The 16,378-nt window shown below is 48.1% G+C and overlaps 1 protein-coding gene across 1 annotated transcript in view; it reads right to left on the bottom strand.

Annotated features, from left to right (window-relative positions):
• The window catches only part of ABHD17C (abhydrolase domain containing 17C, depalmitoylase), a 57,103-nt gene extending 42,137 nt beyond the window's left edge, over window positions 1-14,966 (bottom strand). Inside the window, exon 1 of the mRNA XM_043922044.1 lies at window positions 14,237-14,966. Coding sequence (XP_043777979.1) covers window positions 14,237-14,829 — 593 coding nt within the window. The 5' untranslated portion in view covers window positions 14,830-14,966. The remainder of the gene's footprint in view (window positions 1-14,236) is intronic.
• Window positions 14,967-16,378: the final 1,412 nt, after the last annotated feature.

The raw sequence follows: 16,378 nt of genomic DNA, 5'->3' as shown, positions 1-16,378 counted from the left end.
TTGAAGGGACGATTTCCAAATTTATCTGTAGTCCAGACTTCGTTCCTGAACTGGACTTACACCCTACTGTCTGCTCTTCATCTCCACTGAGAAGTCTGATGCGCGGGGCTTCCCCAGTGGCTCAGTGGTAAAGAATCTTTCTGCCAATGCAGGAGACACGTGCTCCATCCCAGATCAGGGAAGATCCCACACGCCATGAGGAACTAAGCCTGTGTGCCACAACTACTGAGCTCACGCGTCCTAGAGCCTCTGCTCCATAAGAGAAGTCGGTGCACAGCACCTAGAGAGCAGCCCCTGCTCACAACTAGAGCAAAGTCCACACAGCAACAAAGACCCAGCACAGCCAAAAGTGAAAATAAACATATAAATAAAATTATTTCTTAAAAAAGAAATGACACCTCAGACTCACTGGATCCAGTGCTAGACTCCTGACCTCCCCTTCCTCCCAATCCTGAACCACTTACTTACACCCCCACCCAACCTTAATCAACTGCAACTCTAAGTTTCCTATTGTTCTAGTGGCATCAGCCACACACCCCTTGCTCAGTAGGCACCAGCATATACTGCTGCTTCTACCTTTAAAGAAACATCCACATCTGAGCCCGTCCCTCCACCTCTGCTGTTACCACTCTGGCCCAAGCCCCCATCATCACATATCTAAGGTACTGCAGGGGCAAGACAGCAAGAGAAAAAAGAATAGATAGTTGTGGGTGATGAACAGATGAGGAAGAAGGAACCAGCGGGGACTTTGCAACTGGGAGCTAGGTAAACAAAGTATACTGAGAGGCCAGAGCCCTGAAGAGCTGTCATTACAATATGATGAGGCGGAGGTCCCGCAGGACTGCCTGGTGGGTGCAGACCTGAAGCAGCCAGAACGCCAGGACTTTAGGGAAGGAGACAGAGATGGAACCCTCTGCAGTTAGATGACAGCTCAAACTATCTTACTTCTCTTTTGCAATTATATTCTAGCTTCATATGTTCTTAACATACCTCTCTAGAATTTTCTTGATGTTTTTAGTAGGAAAAAACTAACATATCCCAATTAAATATGACTCCAGGTTCATTTAAAAATTATTTTTTGTGGCCTTGTTATAGAAAATGTTTAGACATGATTAACACATGAATGGCTTTATATATATATGTATACGTAAATGGTATGAATGTTAAGACAACAGTAATCATTAAACAACATAGCAACCAAAAATTCAACCAAATTCTGAATTCCAGAATTCAGAGATCCTGAAATATCCTTGCATTATTTACGACAACAGTGATAAATCAAATTGTTCTAGTTAAACCAACGTATAAGAATCTTATTCTGGTATCACAGACCTTCACAGTCAATATAATTATCACTGCATATGGTCTGGTTCTGTCCATGACAATCACTAAGAACAGTTTTGGGTAAGTTAGAATTCTCATGTGATTACCAACCATAATAATGGAGGTGTTAGCCAGCAGTTATAATTACCGTCTGCAAACTCCGTCTTTGTAAATATACTCTGAATAAAGGCTTGCTCTGCAATTTTCCTCCAATGTAACTGCCCATTTAAAAATGTATACTGAGGATTTCTCTGGTGGTCCAGTGGTTAAGACTCTGCACTTCGAATGCAAGAGACTATGGCTGGATCCCAAGTCAGGGAACTAAGATCCCAGATGCCAAGCAGCATGGCCAAAAAAGAAAAAAAAAATTTTTTTTTTAGATAAAAAAACATAAACTAAAGGAACAAACTAATAATCAGCATTGGAGGTTCTCTGTGTTCCTTTTCAACCTGAGGACTTAAGCAGTGCTCGGTTAACAAGTACAGGGCTCTTCTCAGTGACCCAGCAAATCAATGACGCGCAACAGTTAACTGTTAGTCTGAGCACTGAACGCGAATGACCTAGGCTTTCTGGAAACAGGTTTCCAGTTTCACCATGGTGCCATAATTTTAACACTCTGAAGTAAATCAATATTGTGGAAGTTATCAATGAGCTCCATTTCACAGAGCCTTGAAAACTCAATATAAGATCTCTGGTACAAGGCATCATGGAAGCATTCATATTTCAGAAGGAAATGTGTGCATCCAGTTCCCTAGACCAACTTTTGGAAATAAAGATAACTCTATATATCAATACCTAGACAACATCTTAGAAAGCAGAGACATCACTTTGCCAACAAAGGTCTGTATAGTTAAAGCTATGGTTTTTCCAGTAGTCATGTATGGATGTGAGACTTGGACCACAAAGAAGACTGAGTGCCAAAAAATTGATGCTTTTGAATTATGGTGTTGGAGAACACTCTTGAGAGTCCCTTGGACAGCAAGGAGATCCAACCAGTCAATCCTAGGAAATCAACCCTGAATATTCATTGGAAGGACTGATGCTGAAGCCAAAGCTCCAATACTCTGGTTACCTGATGTGAAGAGCTGACCCACTGGAAAAGACCCTGATGCTGGAAAAGATTGAGAGGAGGAGGAAAAGGGGACGCAGAGGACAAGATGATTGGATGGCATCATTGACTCAATGGACATGAGTTTGAGCAAACTCCGGGAGATGGTGAAAGACAGGGAAGCCAGGCATGCTACAGTTCATGGGGTCACAGAGTAGGACATGACTTAGTGACTGAACAACAAAAACAATCTATCGAAGGTCGTCCCAGTAATAAAGAGCAACCAGAATGTCCTGAGTGCTGGAGAGAGAGGAAATATCTTGTTTCACCCAGAACACAAGTTCTGATACTGAGAGCTAAGCCTGGAACCAGCAGGGTGAGGGAAGAGAGCAGAGGAAGGGCTGGCAAAGTAATTGCGAGGTGTTGGATTACAGGTAAGGTTTCCTCTCTCTTTAAGATCTCCTTTAGGGATATAAACACCTCAGTAGATGAAGTGCTATCTGATTTAAAATACTAACGCACACCACTCTCCAAAGCCAGAGCACGATATGTAGGGCCCTCGAGCCCAGAGGAAGAAATTCAGAGAGGCTCTTTCCCCTTTGTCACAAATAAAACTAACACTCCTTTACAGTTCTTTTATAGCTACACCCACCAAGCTCCCTTGACCAGGGTATTACTTAACATCTCTGGAGATGGTGGAAGGAGCAATTTCCTTAACAGCCGATCTAAGTGTCCGGTCTGGGCTCCCCTGGCATCTCAGTGGTAAAGAATACGTCTGCAATGCAGGAGACACAGAGATGCAAGTTCGATCCCTGGGTGGGGAAGATCCCTGGAGAAGGAAATGGCTATCCATGTACTCCACTCCATGGGGTCCCAAAGAGTCGGACACGACTCAGCGAAGCATGTGGTCTACAGTACAATCTGAGCACCTGGTGAGGAATGCTCTCAAAGATCTTGTTGCTGTTCAGTGGCTCAGTCGTGTCCGACTCCTTGCAACCCCAAAGACTGTAGCAAACCAGGCTTCCCTGTCCTTCGCTATCTCCAGGAATTTGCTCAAACTCATGCTCATTGAGTCTTAAACAACAAAACCACCCTGTCTGCTCTGCTCTGACCCTGTGGAAAACACTGCCAGAGCATGTGACGTAAGAGCATTGTTATTATTATTACTGTTATCACTGGAGGCACAGGAAAGTTTTCTCTTCTTCCTTTCTAGGCTCTTTAGCTGGTCTAGTAATTAACTGATAAAAGATTAACAGGAGAAAAGCAAACAAGTTTAATGACACGTGTATCTGGGAAAGACACAGGAAAACTGAGTAACTCTGAAACGGTGGAAGCCCTCACCTTAAATGCCTTCTTCAGCTAAAGTAAAAGAAGAGGGTAGTAGGATACTCTCTGGGAGGTCACGAGGAAAAGCAGAGAAAACAAAGGTGAGGTTGTAATGCAGATTTAAGTTATCACCTTCTGCACCGCTGAGAGCTCTGCATTCAAGATGAAGGTCATCTCCCTCCCACTTCCAGGAGCAGCCTGGAAGATACCCTTACAAATGGAGATTTCCCTTACACATGGAAATGTCTCTGATGCTGGGAAAGACTGAGGAAAGAAGGGGGAGACAGAGGATGAGATGGTTGGATGGCATCACCGACTCAGTGCGCAGTTTGAGCAAACTCTGGGAGATGGTGAAGAACAGGGAAGCCTGGCATGTTGCAGTCCATGGGGTCACAAAGAGTCAGACAGGACTGAGCAACTGAACAACAACAACATCTACTTGGGATTTCCAAAGCTTCTCCTGAGTCTGCAGTTTCTTAAAATAATCAGCCTCAAATAATCCTGATGCTGAAGAGACAGGAAGTGAAGTGGTCAATTCTGCACCCTGGTAAAATTTAACTGAGGTTCAAAAAGGTTAGCAAACTTGCCCGAAGTCAAGCAGTTAATAAGTGGCCCATGCAGATCCTGAACTTACACCTGTTTGACTCCAAAATCCTTGCCCAGAACTATTAAGGACGTCAGACAAAGTGAAGGTGTGCAATCACATCCCTCTCTTCAGCTTCCCCTTGAGACAACCTTGCCTGAGCTACTCTGACAGAAGAGCCAGAAATCAGCTCCAGCTATAAATCATCTAAATGAAGGACTAAGTCATTCCACCATTCCAAGCGGGGCATCTCTTCTGATCCTGAGACACAGGAGTCTGTGGGACCCTGCAGAGTTTGGGAGCTCCCCCTCTTCTCCCTTCTCCTTCACCCACTGCCTCTGGGTACTACATGGGCAGTGCAGAATTCTGTCCCCACACCACAGACCAACTTGCCACAGCAGCCCCAGTTGCAGGGCAGACAGAAAAGAGGTGACTAGAGAGGAGAGTCCTATCAGTCCATAATTTTCCATTTCCAGGCTCAGAGAGGGAGCCACAGGCTGGTCACGAGGCAACCACATCACTGCTCCACTGACCTGGTTTAAGGTCTATTAATTATGATCTGTTCTTCAAGGCCCGTGCTCTGGTCGGACGCACAACGGGGCACTCAGGGGCTGAGTGGAGAGTGAGGACTGCCCCGCACAACACTCTCCACCTGCAGCAGGACTCACTGAGGCCCAGAAGTGCCAGCTAATGGTCCCGGCCATGGCCCCACCTCATCCCCAAGAGAGGAGCCCTGTCCACTTACACAGCCTCAGCCCCAGCTTTACCATCCTGGGGTACAACAGGGGAGTCAGGCATGGGAACGAGGGGTCTAGAAGCCAGAGGGAGACCAGCTCCTGGGCAGATGAGTATGGAGAGGGAAGGTAATAAGCACAGCTGGGTTGGCGGGGGGCGGGGGTGAGGTGATGCGCAGAGATAAGAAGCAAGAAGAGGTTTGTTGTAGAAAGAGGGAGCAGACATGCAGAGAGGACATGGGAGACACCAGCTCAGAAAGAAGAAGCTGAGAGGGTGAGAATCCAGGGTCTTGATGGCTTCCGAGACCCCAGCTTCAGTTCCCATGAGGCTCAGGAATCCTGCAAATATGAGCATGGCTGCATGCCCTCACATGGTCCACACAAGTGGGTTTCTGGCCACCAAAGACCTTTGACTAAAACCAACTATATAAGTGTATTAAAACAATCTTCCCTAGCATTCACTTTTCTTCAAGTCTTAACCAATTGGAGGGCTTCCCTGGTGGCTGGGACAGCAAAGAATCTGCCTGCAATATAGAAGACCCAGGATCGATCCCTGGGTCGATAAGATCTCAAGAAGGAAACTGCAATCCCTCCAGTATTCTTGCTTGGGAAATGTCACGGACAGAGGATCCTGGTGGACTATAGTCCACGGGGTCGAAAAGAGTCCAATCCTTAACTATAGTCTCTAGGCAAGTGCAACTCAACCGAGGCTGAATGCAAGCATACACATACGCACACACATGTGAATTCATGTTCACTTATACATATACACACACAGACACACATACATGCAGATGTCTAGATACACACACAAGAAAAATATCTACCCAGGGCTGCCGAGATGCAGCCAGGCTTGAGATTCCTGCAGAGACACATTTCTCAGTGTAGTCAAGAGAAGCAAATTAAGAAACATTAGATACTCTCCCTTAAAAATCACAAAACACAGCCTTACTTAAAGAAGGCACCTCAGAAGACACGTACAGTACATCCCCTACATATGAACAAGTTCCATTCCTGGAAAGCATTCCTAAGTCCAACCAAGTTAGCCTAGGTACCCAACCAACACAATTGGTTATAGACTACTGTACTGTCATAGATTTATGATACTCTTCACACAAATGACACACCCAAAAACAAAAGATAAAACACTTAAATGTTACAGTACAATACCCTGAGAAGCACAGGAGTAGAGGACAACAGCTGCACACAAGGGCTGGCATCGAGTGAGAGAGAGGAGGTGGGAAATGGCAGAGCTGAATGGTCATCAGCAACAGGAGACGGAGGACAAGCTGCAAGGTCATTCATGCCTGAGGTTGATGGAACGCATGTTCACATCTTTGAAAGTTCCCAGCTTGAAGGTTCATATGTAGGGAACGTACTATATTTGCGTCCCTTGTTTTGAAAACAATGCAATGTGAAGCTCAGAAGTGTAGAGTGCCTCCCTGTGCAAGGTGACAACACGGATTAGAGGGACTGTTGGAATTAGAACTAATTTCCCTAGTTCAAAAGGTTTTGTGTTCATCTCACTTTTGCAAATTAAAGCTTTTATGAATCGGCAAGCCTATTATTTAAAGCGATCCTGAGGGGCGGAAAAAATCATTCTAATACACAAATAATGATCTCCTAAGTACAGCTGTGTTGAGACTTCAGATTCTTGTACCCAAGGCTTCTTAAAGTGGAGCAGACTTACGGCCTCAACACTGGCTTAAGCAAAATCCAATAGAGAAAGTAAGTCTGCCACCACCATGAATAGTACAATCCCTGAAGGCAGATTCTGGAGTCTTACATGGGGTTATTAATATGGGTAGTTGTTGTTGTTTAGTTGCTAAGTCGTGTGTGACTCCTTCGAGACCCCATGGAATGTAGCCTGCCAGGCTCCTCTGTCCATAGGACTTCCCAGGCAAGAATACTGGAGTAGGTTGACATTTCCTTCTCCAGGGGATCTTCCTGGCCCAGGGATTGAACCTGGGTCTCCTGCACTGCAGGCAGGTTCTTTACCACTGAGTTACCTGGGAAGCCCTCATATGAGTAGAGTAGTTATTAATTTGGAGAGGTGGACAGAAAAGCAGGCAGTAGCAGAAGGTTGGGAGTGATGTTAAGGATTTGCTCTAAGTGACCTCAGGATAGTATCACTCAAATGACTTCAAGGGAAAAAAGAGGGGGTGCGAGGAAGGCCTTCCATCAATATTCCATTGTACCAGTAGTTTTCAGACTGAATTTTAGATAAGATTGAGCCTCCAATATTGCCCTAAATAAATACAAGTATGTTCAGAAGAGGAAGCCTATTAAGGAATAATTGACCATTAACACAGAAACGGAAAACGCTTGTCAGACACTTTGGTACTTAGCTTACTAGAGGAAAGTGAGACCCCTCGAAAAATAGAACCATCAGAGGAACTTCCCTGGTGGCCACTGGCTAAGACTCTGAGTTCCCAATACAGGAGGCCTGGGTTCGATCCCTAGTCAGGGAACTAAGATCCCACAGGTTGCAGCAAAGATCCTGCATGCCACAGCCAAAACTCAGCACAGCCAAAGAAATAAATATTTTAGAAAATTTAGAAAAAAGAACCATGGGAAAGTGAAGTTTAGTGGGATAAGGGTGACAGCTTAGAATCTGGTTGTGCTAGAGAAAAACCCAGCAATGACAGATCGGGGAGGGCGGAATGAAGAACCAGGTACAGTCAAAGAGCACTGGAGGAGGGGAGTGGAGCCATAGCAAACCACTGAAACACACCGCACCTGTCAGTTTCAACAGGTCTGTTCTTAAGAGTTACATTCTTCTTAATGGGATATTTGCATACTGACGACCTTGAATGTCAAGCTGCTATTCTATTTCCATTCTAGGAACATCATTGCGCATTCACGTATCACACCACTCACAGAACATTCTGTTTACTTTGTCCCTAATCAGTGAAACTAAGGTAGAAACACAAGCATTCCTCCTTTCATCGTACCATAGAATTCCCTCTGAGAAAACTGAGAACAAAGAAGTTAGGTCATTAACTTTAACCAGCTTGGGAAACTAATCACTGTTTGGCTCTTCCCAGGAGAAATCCATCCTGACTCATAAATGTAAACATCATCCACAACCAACAGAAGGTGCTTTTCAAGATCCCACTACCTGAGGGTATCCACTACAGTCTTCCCAAGACAGAGGTTTTCCAATTATGGATCCTTTATATCACAAAGGCAAAAGTTATAAAAGAGCAACACATGGCTACACATTTAAAGTGTCTCTAAAATCTAATCCATCTCACACACAAAAAAGAAAGCTTCCCATTAACAATACGCAAGGGAAACTATCTTAGTGACCAGTACAAGCACAGTATCAATATATGTGTGTTTGATAGTTAATGGCTCATTAGTTGAAGGAAGGAATAAGTGAAGGGAAATAGTCTTATAACTTGTCACAGCTTAGACCATAAAGAATCCACCTGCAACACAGGAGCCCCAAGTTGGATCCTTGGGTTAGGAAGATCCCCTGGAGAAGGGAATGGCAGCCCACTCCAGTATTCTTGCCTGGAGAATTCCATGGACAGTGGAGCCTGGTGGGCTACAGTACCATGGGGTTGCAAAGAGTAGGACACAACTGAGCAACTAACACTTTTGTACCTAGACACTGTAAGTTCTTTTTTTCTCCCAGCATCTCTGCTTGTGACATCTTAGTTCCCTGACCAGGGGTGAAACCTGGGCCCCTGCAGCGAAAGCACAGAGTCCTAACCACTGGACCGCCAGGCAATTCCCTGAAAATTCTTACCTACCTTCCTCTCTCAGCATTTGCCTTCTCTGACAATATTACCAAATGCCTCTCTCCTCCACAGTTTTTGCATAAAACAACTTCTGTAGATGGTGATGGCAAACACTAACAACAAATTGACTCACAAGTGCCCCTACTTTCCTGTTTCTCTAGATGAAAATATTTCAGCTAAAATTCTCCCTGCCTTACTTACACCTCATCCTCTGAGTTATTTGCTTGTTTGGGTTTACACCTTCAAATCAGCTTGATTTTGATTCACTCCCTCTTGAATCAGAAACCCCAATTCTGCAGCCTAAAGCTGCTCACATCCAAAAACATGTGTGTTGAGGAGGCTTAATCCGCCTACTTAATCCCACCTTAACCAACAGGCAGCTTTTCCTGCACAGATTAATCACTCCCCTTCCCTCCAGCCCAAATTACAACACTGCCCTCCAATAAGGTTACACTTATTTTCATAGTGTCCTTTCTACAGATATTTCTAAGTGACTCCAATTCACTCCCTCAATTGCCTGGCTACACAGCACGCTTGTAAAGGGCATCAGTAACTCAAATGTAAAACATGTCCCAACCTTCAAGGCCTCCACCATGCTTAGATTCTTCACGGTCTCTCTCACTGTTCCAATACCAACTGCCCGTAGGCTGAATAGTGTCTATGTGTGTGTGAGTGTAAGCACGTGTCCCACTCCCAAAATTTATCTGTTGAAACCTAACACACAGGGTGATGTTTTGGGACATGGGGCTTTCGAAAGGTGACTAGGTCTTGAGGGTGAAACCCATATGCATGGGATCAGTGCCCTTATGAAAAGTAAAAGCGTTAGTCACTCAGTCGTGTCTGACTCTTTGTGACCCCATGGACTGTGGCCTGCCAGGCTCCTCTGTCCATGGAATTCTCCAAGCAAGAATACTAGAGTTGGTTGCCGTTCCCTTCTCTAGGCAGGCATCGAACCTGGGTCTCCTGCATTGCAGGCAGATTCTTCACCACTGAGCCCCCAGGGAAGTCCTTACAAACCAGCCCAAGAAAACTCCCTTGCCTCTTCCACCTTGTGAGGATACAATGAGAAGCTGGCAACCAGAAAAAGGGTTCTTGCCAGAGCCTGACCGTGCTGACACCCTGATATCAGACTTTCAGCCTCCAGCACTGATAAATTTGTGTTGCTTTTAAGCCACTCACTCCATGGTACTTTGCTATAGCAGTCGAACCTTACAAAACATCAGCTTCTTTCTTCTAAGCTCAGTCTATACCCTCCTTTCAAATCCAACCTCTCTTCTACACACTTTTCAGTCATTTTTCAAATGCTTAAAATGATCACCTCTTGGCCAACTAGCAATGACCCACCTTTCTTGCCTTCAAGTTTACTTCCTCCCCAAACCCTTACTTTAGATGACTTGCCTACTTACTTAGGGGATGTGCTACCTTTACCTATGGTAACACTAGGCAGTGATTGTGTCTGAAGTCCTCCATCAAGGACTGGAACCATCGCTAGAGCATGCAGAGAGTGTGGCCAAAAAGTTTGTTCAGAATTTTCCATATCATCTTGAAAAACCCAAGATAACATTTTGGCCAATCAGCATGGAGAAAGGATGCAGAGAAATACAAAAGGGTTACTGTTACTCTGCTGTTCAACAGAGATGCTTCAAGGTTGCAAGCATGAGAGATAGTGGATACAAAGTGGATCAGACCTTGAGCCAATACATTGTAACCCCTTTCTTTGCCTATGGTTATGCCCATGGATACCAGATCCTAGAGGTGAAATAGATGCAACTCATTTTAAGAAAATTGGGAAAATTTGAATCTATTTATGGGGTGCCCATATGTGCAAACCACTAAATAAACATTTAATGAGTTCCTATTATCTTAAGGCACTTTGCCTGTTGTTGGGAATACAGAAGACAGGAAGTCCTTGCCCTCAGGGAACTTCCAACTTAGTGAGATGCAGTTAAACAAGAACAGCAACACAGTGCGATTAGTGCAGGTGAAGGAGCAGAGCACCACCTGCACAGGAGCACCAAGGGCTCACAAACCCAATCAGGATCCAGTCGGGAAGGAGAACTAGAGGCGTAGGAAAAGAGCCCACACAAGAGGCCAGGTGAGCACCAGAAGGGAGGGCAAATACTAGGCAGGGTACTTCAGGGCGGGGGGCGGGGGGTGCTACATAGCACTGACACAATCACCTTACAGCCCTCCTGGGAGAACAACCGAAGTCAGAGATGGAAATGATTTAGGATGGGGCTGGCTTTCCAATCAGAGTTCTGAGCAGCCTGGTTCATCAGGAGATCAGAAAAGAGAAAGTTCCCCCACAGAAGGCATGAAGACTGGGGGTAGAAAAGGGGACCTGAGGGGCTTCCCTGCTGGCTCATCAACAAAGAATCTGCCTGCCAGTGCAGGAGACACTGGTTCAATCTCTGATCCAGGAAGATCCCACAAGACGTGGAGCAACTAAGCCCATGTGCCACAACTACTGAGCCTGGGAGCTGAAACAAGAGAAGCCATCACAATGAGAAGCCCGTGCACCGCAACTAGGGAAAAGTCCACATAGCAACGAAAACGCAGCCAGCCAAAAATGAAATAATAAATAACATTTTAAGAAAGAAAAGGGGATCTGAGCTAATTAGCCACAGAACAATGGGTACATATGGTGGGAGGTACTGCTGCCGGGGCCATGACCTGAACAGAGTCATAAATGGGTGGAGAAAAGGGCATCTTCCAGGCAAAGTAGAACAGAAATCTACAGACAGCAGACCAAGGGGAAAGGCTGTTCAGGGATTACTTAGCTTCAGAGTCAAGTAACTCCTAGCCTATTAGAATAACTGAGACACGTACACACACCTCTAGAGAAATCTGATAAATCAGACCGCATGGTAATGTGGAAACAGTCCTTAACTAGCAATCAGGAGACCTTTCTGGTCTTCCTTGAGCCTCTGTCAAATGAGGGTGCATAAGGACAGAGTCCATAAATGAGAAGGTAAATTAACTTAGTCCTTCCCAGCCTGCATTCTTTTTCTTCTTAAAAACAGAAAAAGAAAACAGAATATAGTCTACATGTGTAGTGCTCACAGGCAAAACTACTGCTTTGCAAGACATTTGCTTCAGATATATAGACACCGATGTGTATGTGTGCTTGGTTTAGATGTAAAACATAAAATATGTTCCTTCTTGTGGGGTCACGATCAAAAAAGTTTGAAAAGCACAAGGTGTGTAAGGTTTCTTTAAATCCTAAGATTGTCATTTAGCCTTTAAGTTCTAAGCTATTTAACAGGTGAGTAAATCAACCTTGATGTGAGTTCTGGCATAAAACTAAATCAATTCTGGGCAAAGGTGAGCTATGTGCTGTGTGTCTGTGTGTGCTAAATTACTTCAGTTGTGTTCCATTCTTTGGGACCCTATGGACCATAGCCCACCAGGCTCTTCTGTCCATGGGATTCTCCAGGCAAGAACACTGGAGTAGGTTACCATGCCCTCCTCCAGAGGATGTTCCCGACACAGGGATTGAACCTACATCTCTTATGTCTCCTGCACAGGCAGGCAGGTTCTTTACCACTAGCACCACCCCATCACACAATTCAAAATTTAACCTTACCCAAAGCCATGCCCATAATTAAATTACATATGACACACGTCTCTAGGAAATAATTATGTCTCATGTATGTTGTAACACAGACACACCTGCATATTCAGGGCAAAGGATTTGCCTCACGTCTGAAAAAGATTTCATTCTAATCTAGACACTTACATATAGGAACAGTGTTCTACAGAAATTTCACCAAATAACCTACTCAAAGTGGGATTATGTTTCACTTTAAGATCTAATGCCAACCCTTAATTTTAATAGCTTGACCAACAGCAGCTACTAGCAATAGATCATGTGTGACAAACATGTATTTGAAACTCTTTATTGAAACAGGTGACTTTTTAACTACTTGTAAATTCTGACTCAGGGGCTTCCCTGGTGGCTCAGCAGTAAAGAATCTACCTGTCAATGCAGGAGACAAAGACTTAATCCCTGGATCAGGAAGATCCCCTAGAGAAGAAAATGGCTACCCACTCCAGTATTCTTGCCTGGAGACTCCCATGGAGAGAGGTGTCTGGTGGGCTACAGTCCATGGAGGTCTCAAGAATTGTACAACCTCAGCCTAAACCACTTTCAAAAAGCTTTATCCAAACGATGTCCTTCAAGACCTCAGGAGAAGAATGTGAATAAGTATGTCCCTGATGGATAGGCCATTTTCCCAGAAAGGCAGAGAATAATTTATGAACATATGCATGAACAGGAATGAAGACAAAAATTACTAATGTTGGCAGTCTGCAAGTGCCAGGCAAACACATTTTAGATAAAGACTACACCTGTCAGTAGCGTAACAGTGCCAATTATACCTTTTCTGGGGGCTCTTTCATCTGAAGCAATCTGATGTCAGAGAAGACATGACCTCAGGTGTTTTCACCATCCTGCTACCAGGTGGCTGGGGTGAAGCCACAGACACCCAGACTGGAGCACAAACAGGTGGACGTGACTTGCCCACTTACCAGACTTCTGGGTGACTAGAGACTAAAACTCAAGCTTGGTTTGCTGGTCTTAGCATGTCTAGCCCCAAAACCAAGCCCCCAGTTTGTGCCTTGCACATAAAAGACTCCCTACTGAGGGACACTTCCTACTACTGAGGACACTTCCTAGTCCTTCTGTGAATGCTAATTCAAGGTCAAGAGATTCCGCAAGCCCTTTAAGCACAAGATTCGAACTCCTCCTGGGTTTTTGTGGGGTTTTTGGTGTTTTTTTTTTTTAACTAAGTTTCTGATAAAGATGCCAGGCCCACCACCACCAGCTAAACTTCCTGACCGCCGTGCCAGCTACTTAGCCCCAGAAGTCCAACTTCACACCACCCGATCTTCCAGCTCCCTCCAAGGCAGCCCAGACGTGGCCCCGCTGAGCACTTTACAACAGGAACGTATTTTGGAAGCCGTCCCGCCGCGCCCCCTGACTTTACAAGGAAGGAAACAAGAGGTTTGAGCTCATGCGCCTTGCCCAAGGTCACTTCACCCTGAGGCCCTCCAGCCTCTGGCCGCCGGTTCACACAAACTCAACGCGAACCAAGTTGTCTCTGCCCCGTATTTAAGCATGCCCACACTGCCACTTGTGGTGCCCAGAACCACAAAAGACCCAGCTGGGGAGATCGGGGGCACCCAGGCGTGCCAAAGCAGGCAAAACCCTGCGAATCTGAACTCTCCAGGAACCAGAGGGCTGGCGGGGTTCTTGAAGGGGGTGAAAGAAAGCCAAGGATGGACAAGAAAAGAGAAGCCACGACGGCCGCGGAGCGGGGTGTGTGTGTGCGTGGGGGGAGGAAATTTCTGCTCGCCCACAACCCCGAAGGAGGGTCCCTCTCCCCTCAGGCTGCCCCAGAGGCCCCCAGGGGATGCCAGCCCGGCCCCCTCGCAGCGGCCGGCCAGGCCTGGCGACCCTCGCCGGGCTCACCGGGTGCGCAGCGCCTGCCACGCGGCGTCGATGTCGGCGTAGAGGTTCTTCTCGGAGGGCTTGCCGGAGCTGACGCCGTAGCCGGAGTAGTCGTAGGAGAAGATGTTGCAGTTGATGCGCGAGCCCAGGCCAATGTAGAAGCTGCACATCTGGCCCAGGTCCACCGCGTTGCCGTGCGAGAAGAGCAGCGTGTAGCGGCTGGAGGGCGCGCAGCGCACGAACATGCAGCCTAGCCGGTTGTCCCGGGCGGTGCGCGAGAAGAAGACCTCGACGGCGTCCAGCTCGCGCTGCGAGTACTGCCAGTCGGCGCGCTCGCTCAGGTGCAGGCTGCACGCGCCGGGCCCGGCGCCCCCCTCCTCGGGCTGCTGCTGCGGCGCCGGCTGGGCCGCGGCGGAGGCGGAGGAGGTGGAAGCGGCCGAGGCCGGAGCGGGCGCGCCGGGGCCGCGCTGCTCCGGCGCCAGCACCGTGTAGGTGGGCTCGGGCGGCAGGAAGGCCAGCTTGGCGGCGATGCGGCTCGGGCAGGGCGGGCAGCAGAAGAGCCAGCACAGCTCGCCCAGCGAGAAGCCGTTCATCCTGGGGCCTGGTTCGGGCATCGGGGCGGCTGGAGCGCGCCGCCGCCGCCGCCGGCACGGCAGGCAGGCAGGCAGGCTGGCAGGCCGGCTGGGGAGCGAGGGCGGGCGGGCGCGCGGCGAGGAGCGGGCGAGCGGAGGGCGGCTGCGGCCCGCCCGCCCGGCGGCTGGAGGAGGGGGCGGGGAAGCGCAGGGGGGGAGGCGGGGCCGGCCCGGCGGGCGCGGCGCTGGGAGCCCTGGCGGGTCAGCGGCGGCCCCGCGGGCCGGGAGAGGCGCGGGCGTCCGGGGCCCGCGCGCGGCACACAAAGCCGGCGGCGGCGGCCATGCCGGCTGGAGCGCACCGCCCCCACCCCTGCCCCCGCCCCCCGGCTCCCGCACGCCCGCCGCCGCCGCCGCCTCTTCCGGGTTACAGCGGGCCCGCGCCCCTGCCGGGACCCGGGACGGGCCGGCGTCTGGGCGGGGCTGCCCCGCTGCCTACCCCGACTCCGCGCTTGGGGGCGCGGGCACCTGCTTTGGCTTGGGAAGCGCGTCCTCCTCCCCGGGACGCCCAGGCGCCCGGAGCAGGGTCTGTATGCAGGGGCAAGTGGGCAGATCCCCAGAGGGGTTCCGGGAGGGGACGCGAACACCTTTGCCCCAGTGGGAAGCAAGACCGGAGGCCGACAGGGCCTCTCCGGGAGCGCAGAGGCCCGGAGCAGCGGAGCGCTCCTGGTTAGGCATGGGGGAACGTGGGCCGATCGGGAGACGGTGGCGGGTGGGGACAATGGAAGGGGAGCAGGTATACTCCCAGATCGGACTCTTCCTCTCTTTCCCCTCTCCCTGGAATTCCCTTCCCCAAATCCAAGTTTTCTCATGCGTGGGGATTTTTGGGAACTTATTGAACAATTAACGAATGAAAGAGACTTGAAATGAACCTGAAATTCTTGGCTCTTTGTGTCCATTGGTGCTTTCTGAACTGGCTCTTCCCAAAGTCTCGGGACCATCAGGGGAACTGGTGGTGTGGGATATAGCGCCGATGGATCGCTGCATCTCCCTGTTACAGGAGGTTGTTTCTGCCTGTGTAGCTACAGTATTGAGCTTCCCTGGTGGCTCAGTGGTAAAGGATTCGCCTGCCAATGCAGGAGACCCAGGTTCGATCCCTGGGTGGGGAAGATACACTGGAGTAGGAAATGGTACCCCACTCCTGTATTCTTGCCTGGAGAATCTCATGGATTTTCCCCAGCCCATAGGGTCACAAAGAGTCAGACACAACTTACCAGCTAAACTACAGTATTACTTTCCTTGGAGCATGACTGGGCCTTCAGTAAACCCCTGTGTCCATAATAGTCAGCTATTATAACAGGGCCACTCTATATATTTAGTAATATACTACGTTGCCACTGTCCTTTCTCATCCCAAGGGCAGTAGATTTTCTGGTGGTAACTAGGTGTCCTTTACAGCCCTAGTTCCTCTAGACTTGTTTCTGGAATCCAGGATTTTTAATGGTCTTAATCAGGAGAGATTTTACGATTATTTAAATCCATTGTAATCTTGGCACTCACCTTTAAGTGATATACTTTTTTTCCAGATATTACTT

The sequence above is a fragment of the Cervus elaphus genome, chromosome 13 (assembly GCF_910594005.1).
Source record: "Cervus elaphus chromosome 13, mCerEla1.1, whole genome shotgun sequence".
Taxonomy (NCBI): Eukaryota; Metazoa; Chordata; class Mammalia; order Artiodactyla; family Cervidae; genus Cervus; species Cervus elaphus.
The sequence above is the reverse complement of the archived record's forward strand: the minus strand, read 5'-3'. Positions and strand labels throughout refer to the sequence as shown.